The sequence below is a fragment of the Raphanus sativus genome, chromosome 2 (assembly GCF_000801105.2).
Source record: "Raphanus sativus cultivar WK10039 chromosome 2, ASM80110v3, whole genome shotgun sequence".
NCBI lineage: Eukaryota > Viridiplantae > Streptophyta > Magnoliopsida > Brassicales > Brassicaceae > Raphanus > Raphanus sativus.
Window position 1 is genome coordinate 23,353,515 of NC_079512.1, and position 7,901 is coordinate 23,361,415.

The 7,901-nt window shown below is 37.0% G+C and overlaps 2 protein-coding genes across 2 annotated transcripts; both read left to right on the top strand.

Annotated features, from left to right (window-relative positions):
• Positions 1-1,230: 1,230 nt before the first annotated feature.
• Positions 1,231-3,707, top strand: LOC108819063 (indole-3-acetic acid-amido synthetase GH3.6). The gene is made up of 3 exons (XM_018592054.2): positions 1,231-1,667; positions 1,951-2,879; positions 2,975-3,707. The coding sequence occupies exons 1-3, from the start codon at positions 1,342-1,344 to the stop codon at positions 3,556-3,558; spliced, it is 1,839 nt and encodes a 612-aa protein (XP_018447556.2). The 5' UTR covers positions 1,231-1,341; the 3' UTR covers positions 3,559-3,707.
• Positions 3,708-6,668: 2,961 nt separating this feature from the next.
• On the top strand, positions 6,669-7,901 carry LOC130505038 (uncharacterized). Its single transcript, XM_056999644.1, has 2 exons — positions 6,669-7,073; positions 7,845-7,901. The coding sequence occupies exons 1-2, from the start codon at positions 6,785-6,787 to the stop codon at positions 7,859-7,861; spliced, it is 306 nt and encodes a 101-aa protein (XP_056855624.1). The 5' UTR covers positions 6,669-6,784; the 3' UTR covers positions 7,862-7,901.

Here is a 7,901-nt window from a genome sequence, read left to right on the forward strand (position 1 = left end):
TTACATATATTTCAACAACTTTCTTAATCTGTGTGAAAAAATGTCACAACGATACTCTTTAAGAAATAGAAGGAGTATCTCTTTCTCACTCTCATACGTCTGTGTTTGCATTTAAAGCGTTCCTGTCACCTTAATTCATACTCCCTCTGTTTCATAATAAGTGTCACTCTAAGCTCATTTCCTTGTTACACAAAGAGTGTCACTTTACAATTTCAATGTAAATTATATTAATTTTCAGCTGAAAATTAATTGCAAATTGCATTGATTTTATAAATAATTTTATTTATCTAAAATATTATTGGTCAAAGAGGTATAATTAATTATAACTTACCTATATTTCAACAACTTTCTTAATCTGTATGAAAAATGTCACAACGACACTTTTTAAAAAACGGAGGAAACACTGCTCTTATGTTTTTTCTTATTTCTATCCTTACTTTTTACCGTAATGGTCTAATAGGAAAAGCAGAACCAAAGTAAACAAAAATAAAGTCTACTATGAAATCAAACCCAATTTCGTGTAACCACTATCATTTTGGGAACAATAAAAATCAACATAAGTCATGCATGATCATTTTGTGAATAATAAAAATCAATATAAGTCAAAAGAAAAAAAAATCAATAGAAGCCATGACATAAAAAGGGAATTAGTACGACTATCATATTACATGTTCCAACTAAAAAAAAATTACCTGTTCCAGTTTCAAAAAAGTTACATGTTCATGATCATTTCATTTAGGTTCAGTGATGGGGTAAAAAAATTGACCAATGTCAATGTATCAAACTATCAACCCCTTTCTCCAAAGAGAATATATATCTAATGTATTTTATTAGCTGAAAATAAAGTGGGCGAATTAATGAATACTCCTATATATAGTTTGAATGTCCTTCAAATATTATTCAAAGCCAGTAGGGGTATTGACCATTTTGGAAGATTAAAATATTATCGAAATACACCTTTTGAAACGGAATAAAATAATTTAAATCAAATTTCTTTTTTTCTTGTCGACAATTTAATCCAATTAAACACGAATAGTAGGCCGTTCACAGAAATCGTGGATGTAATTACATATTGTTAATTTATTATTTTATACCCTTCGACGTCATCTTCACCCTCTTCCTCCCACCCTCTATATATGTAATTACATATTGTTAATTTATTATTTTATACCCTTCGACGTCATCTTCACCCTCTTCCTCCCACCCTCTATATATATCAACCCGTTCTCTTCTATTCTTCCTCACACCCTCCAAGCTTTAAGACTACAAAGCTTATTCACCATCTTAACTCTTCCTTATCTCTCTCATTTCAAATCTCTAAAACCACAAAAACTTAAAACGATGCCTGAGGCACCAAAGATCGAAGCTTTGGAGGTTTCTGATCAGACTCTCGAGGAGAAGAACAAGAGCAAGCTCCTGTTCATCGAAGAAGTGACCTCTAACGCTGACGATGTCCAGAGAATGGTTCTTGAGGAGATCCTCTCACGCAATGCTGACGTGGAGTACCTCAAACGTCACGGGCTCGAGGGACGAACCGACCGTGAGACTTTCAAACACGTCATGCCTGTCGTAACGTACGAAGATATTCAGTCTGAGATCAACAGAATCGCTAATGGTGATACGTCCAAAATCCTCTGTTCTAGCCCCATCTCTGAGTTCCTCACCAGGTTTGTCCATTGTTACTCTGTTTTTTGCTCTGTTTTTGCTCTGTTTTTACTTTTTTCACTTTGTTTCATCAGTTTGGCTGAGATGTAATATTCGAATCTTTATTGGTTAGTCTTGGGTTTTAATGGGTACTCAAAAAGGTTTTAACTTTCTCATCCATTCACTGTTAAAACCTTTATCAAGAAAAAGATATAAAAATATTCTCTAACTTTTTCTTATGTGTAAATAAAATTCTCATAAAATATTTTTGAAAATTTAGAGCCTAATATTAATTGTGTAAAACAGTTCTGGAACATCTGGTGGAGAGAGGAAACTGATGCCAACAATAGAAGAGGAGCTAGACCGAAGATCACTTCTCTACAGTCTCTTGATGCCTGTGATGAGCCAGTTTGTTCCTGGTCTTGACAAAGGCAAAGGAATGTACTTTCTGTTCATAAAATCCGAATCCAAGACACCTGGTGGTCTCCCAGCTCGTCCTGTCTTAACCAGTTACTACAAATCCTCTCACTTCAAAAACAGACCCTTTGACCCTTACACCAACTACACAAGCCCTAACCAAACCATCCTTTGTCCTGACTCTTACCAGAGCATGTACTCTCAAATGCTCTGTGGGTTATGCCAACACAAAGAAGTACAACGTGTTGGCGCTGTCTTTGCCTCTGGTTTCATCAGAGCCATCAAGTTTCTTGAGAAACATTGGCCTGAACTAACCCGTGATATAAGAACCGGTACACTCAGCTCTGAGATAACCGATCTTTCGGTCCGTGAGGCGGTAGGGGAGATTCTTAAACCGGATCCAAAGCTTGCGGATTTTGTTGAATCGGAATGCAAGAAGACCTCTTGGCAAGGGATCATCACTAGGCTTTGGCCAAACACCAAGTATGTGGATGTGATTGTGACTGGGACAATGTCACAGTATATTCCAACTTTGGATTATTACAGCAACGGTTTGCCTCTTGTTTGCACAATGTATGCTTCTTCGGAATGTTACTTTGGTGTGAATCTGAGGCCACTATGCAAACCAAGCGAGGTCTCTTACACTCTCATACCAACCATGGCCTATTTCGAGTTCTTGCCTATCCATAGGAACAACGGAGTCACTAGCTCAATCAGTCTTCCTAAAGCACTCACTGAGAAAGAACAACAGGAGCTTGTTGATCTCGTTGATGTCAAGCTTGGTGAGGAGTATGAGCTTGTGGTCACCACCTATGCCGGTAAAAAAAAAGTTTTAATCCAATTATTATTTTATTGATATTTTTTTAAAAAAGGAAAGACTTAAAAATGTGTTGTTTTGTGATATTCTTTGCAGGACTGTACAGATACAGAGTGGGTGATGTCCTAAGAGTGGCTGGTTTCAAGAATAATGCACCTCAATTCAGCTTCATATGCCGCAAGAACGTAGTCCTAAGCATTGATTCAGACAAAACCGACGAGGTGGAGCTTCAAAATGCAGTCAAAACCGCGGTAACACACCTTGTTCCCTTTGATGCCTCACTCTCCGAGTACACTAGCTATGCAGACACATCGTCTATCCCAGGCCACTATGTCTTGTTCTGGGAGCTCTGCTTGAACGGTAACACGCCGGTTCCTCCCTCGGTGTTCGAGGATTGTTGTTTAACCATAGAGGAATCATTTAACAGTGTGTATAGACAAGGAAGGGTCAGTGACAAGTCCATTGGACCGTTGGAGATCAGGGTAGTCGAATCAGGGACTTTTGATAAGCTCATGGATTATGCGATAAGCCTTGGGGCATCTATCAATCAGTACAAGACACCGAGGTGTGTGAAGTTTGCTCCGATCATTGAGCTTTTAAACTCTAGGGTTGTTAAGTCTTACTTCAGCCCCAAGTGTCCAAAATGGACCCCTGGTCACAAGCAATGGGGAAGTAACTAAAGAGGGAAACTTTGAGGAGAAAGAGAGACTCTCTATGTGATAATAGTTTCTAGTCCCATTTGAACTGTTTTTGTAATCAGATGAATGTCGAAAAGTGGTTAATTATTATGTCTGTCTGTCTGTCTAATTTTAATCTTAATCTTAATTTTTGCTTTATTGTTTTTGATAAACTTTTGTTTTAAACTATGCTTAGCTCCTAATCACATGTACATATGAACTTTATGTTTCTTTTAATCCATTTCGTTTTTACTATTTTCTTGCAATTGCTTAGTCAGGGTGAATTTGCTAAAACTGACCTGGCTTAGCAAACTCAATAATTAGAAAAACCATAATTTGTTCTGACTGTTATGTATTTTTAGCAAACTATATAAATCATCGAGAGATGAACAAGAATCATCAAAGATTCAAGGATCGAAAACTAGTTAATTAAATAAATAATATGTATGCAGTGTAGGCGGTAGACCCGACAATTTATTATGTGCACGTAATATAATAATGTGCTGCATTTTCAAACTATTTTATAACTCGAGCAAGTATTTTATCTGTTTAGTTCACATTAACGTCATAAGTAGCACAAATGAATAAGACTTTATTCTTTGAAAACCAGCTTTCAGAAAACATAAATGAATAAGACTTATTACTGCATTCTAATATATACTCCATCCATTTCAATTTACTCGTCGTTTTAGGTTCATTTACATAAATTAAAAAATATTTAATTTTGTATATTTTCAAAATTAAAATATTATTATCCATACACCTAACCATATTTCAACCAAGAAAAATAAACAGAAAATCTTATTAATAAATTTTACATTGAAATCATAAAACAATACTTATTTTGAAACAAAAAAATTTCTTTACAACGATAATTAATCTGAAACCGAGGAAGTATAACGTATTCTCTTGGAATTAGAAATTGATGAAATTTTGCCAAGTTGTGAGAACAATTGTTCCATGTGTGATCATCAAGACCACAAAACTGACCACAAAACCCTACTTTTTAACACTGTAAATCCATTCTTTCATATTCTTAACTGGACCAAAAGTCCTTACATCATGTGGTGAAAGAATCAAACTCAAACGCACCATACCAAAAGACAGCGAGGACAGAACGAATAAAATAGGAAGAGAGCCATCTAGGGCTCGCCACATACGATTGAGTAGAATTCGTAGAGATCACACTTTTTGCAATCAATCCTGCTGGAACATCCACATTTTATTGACCAATTCCAGCTTCCAGTGACCAAAAGAATGAAGGGAAGCTAAAATCTGACTGGATCTCCACTTAAAGAGGGCCAAGCCGGCGGTCTAGTGACAGCACCAAATAGATCAGACGCTTCAACACCGAAAACAATCTTGTTTTTTTTGTACATATATATAAAAGATTTTGTTCAAAAAAAATATATAAAAGATTAAATTTGAGTAAAAGACTATTCAAAGTTTACAAAAAGGAAGAAATGCCATTGTAGTGTTATGAAATGAGAGAAGTGTTGCTGTGAAAGTTGTGTCTTTCTCATTAGCTCTTGCCACTTATATATAGTGATTGTCACATAAGGTTTTACATCAATGGAGAATCTACATAATGAATACACTTTGACTACATTCAATACAATATCAAGACTTGGTCAAAGCTCATAGATGCTTAGGTTGAATGGGTCTTCATCTTGACAAGTCTCGGGCGGAATGTAGACGGATCGAATAGACGGGTCGGATGTAAACCTCCTTGGTCTTGGTTATAGGCAATCCACACAAACCATACTATGGTTTATAACTGATATCTTGTGTATTTCATGGTTTTAACCATCCATTTTGCATTCATTTTGATTATTTAAGTTAGTGTTTAGGTTTGTCTAGGTTGCATTGCATGGTGTTTATGTGTTTTCAGGTTTGGAGAAGTACTAATCAGATTTTGGAGCTTAAGAAGTCATGAAACGTCCAAATGGTGAGTAATGGTGCGGTAGCAGGGAACCTTCGCGGGCAAATGGAGGCTGCGACGAACCATGACGACCGCAGGCAACCATCGCGGGTGAAGGCAGGTCGCGACGAGAATTCGACGAATCCGACCAGAGAGTTTCGCGGGCTGTCATCGCAGGAAGAAGAGGGCGCGGCCATAGCATGCGTATCGCGGCCTACTTTCGCGGGTTTGAGAAGGCTGCGGCCGAAGTTTAAAACAGACTTTATCCATTTTCTATTTGGGTCGGCCCAGGGTTGTTGGGTTGACCCGGTTCGAGTTTTAGAGTAGTATAAATACATTTTAGACCTAAAGGTTATGATATCTTGTTTTCTTTGTAATCACATTAGCTATTTTGGTGAAAGACTTAATCTTGAGCTTCTTTTCATCTCTATCTCTTGTGATTATTGATCAATCTTGACCACTAAGCATGATTAACCTTCAATCATCCATGGGTTTTGGGTTATTCATGTCTATTAGTGAGTAGTTACCTTTTGGATTCATGGGCTAGGGTGATTAGAGTGATTAAGTGAAGATCTAAGGGTGTTTAGTGTTAGGTCTCTTGTTTCCTTGCTTGTCTACTTCTCTTAATGCTAGATTAATGTTGGCCTCTTTATTCTAGAGCTCTAGACATTTCCCACCCACAAGGTGTTTGATGAAATGTCTGAACCAAGTAGAGCTTGCTCTAAACTTGCCTTACACAAAGACCATTGTGTTAAGGGAGTTTAGATAGTTAATAGACTCATCCTTAATGATTGCTTAGATCTTTTAGGCTCAAAGATCTTTGATGTCTAGTTGATTAAAGCAAATGAGCATTCTTCTTGACCATAGAGCTTGCTTATTTCAGTGTTCTAGACTTAAGGAAGTTATTTGATTGAAAGTTGCCACCCTTAGATCGGATCTCAATCGCTTGAAGTCAAATGCCTAGCCCCATGAGTCCTATTGTCCTAGATTGATTGAAAGCTTGTTCCTTTATTACATTTTAGCATAGTTCTAGTTCGCATCATCATTCAAAACCTGTTTGCACTTAGATTAAGCATAGATTTGTATTCTCAGTGCATCGAAATCACCTAGGATTGGTTCGACATCTCACATACTACTTCATTTGATAAGGACCCGAAAAGTCATGTTATCAAATTGGCGCCGTTGCCGGGGAACTAGTAGATTTATCATTAGGATTTCAATCTTTCTTGAGACTAAGCTTTATTTTCTTGCTTTGTTTTGCTTTTGTATAGTTACTAACCTTTAGTTCTAGTTTTTGTTCATGCAGTTATGGCTTCAAGCTACCATGGGGAGCCACAAGAAGAGGAAGACACATTTGAATATCACATTCAAGATGATTTTGATGCAAGTATACTCACACCAGCACAACTTGTGATGTTATATGAGCTTCAGAAGGAGTACCCGGGGTCGGCAAAGACATCCCTAGCACGAAGGATCCGGTTGGAGCTTATTAAGGATCGAGCAGAGCTTGAAGGAAGGGAGGTTACAAAGTATGAGTTTAATGTTGCCTATGACCTTAAAGAGGTAATGGATTGGGCTCCACCACTCCAGCTGGAAGGTATAGAAATTTCCATTTTAGAACTTCAATTTGAGAAAATATGCTTGCCTTGTGGTGAAAACATTGCCCATGATCATAATTCTCTTGTGCTCATCAATGAATGTCTTGATATGATATGTGAAACTAGGAAACTAGATGAGTTGAGAATAGAAAAGCTTGCTAGAGATCATATTGAAGTTTGTTTTGACAAGAGCTATCTATGTGCTTCATTTGATCTCGAATCTGAGTTTTTTATGCTTGATGAATCTAGACCTCTTCTTGAGATAGCTGATTTAGGGGATGAGCTTGATGTTGATAAGCTTTTGCTTGAGATAGAAAATCCCCTTGTCAAAAGCATTCATGAGAATGAGAACATTGTGTTCTATTCAGTTGATGGAGATAGAGTTGACTACTTTGTTAAGACCTCGTTTGAACCTGTAGTTGACTTTGTCTTTCCACCAAATACATTTGATTCTCATGACTATTTGAACATCAAAGAGCATCTCATATTTCATGATTCATCTATAGTGAAGCTCCTTGATGAAAAATCTGTCTACTATCTATGGACAGTAGTGTGCTCCTTTGCATGCTTGGTTCCTTGTTCTTGTAGGAGAAGGACCAAAGGTGCATTGGCTCAGCCCTTTGATACCTATGATTAGCATGTGCACAAAGTCAAGCTAGAGACTTAAAACAAGCTCACTTGGGAGGAAATCCCATGTTTATCCATTGTATATATTTCTTTATCTTTCTTTCTTTTTAAGTTGTTTAATAAGTATTGTTGAGGTTGTTCAGGTTGGGTCTATCTCTAGATAAGAGAAGTCTTCATTTCCACTTCAGCCCATGTCTACC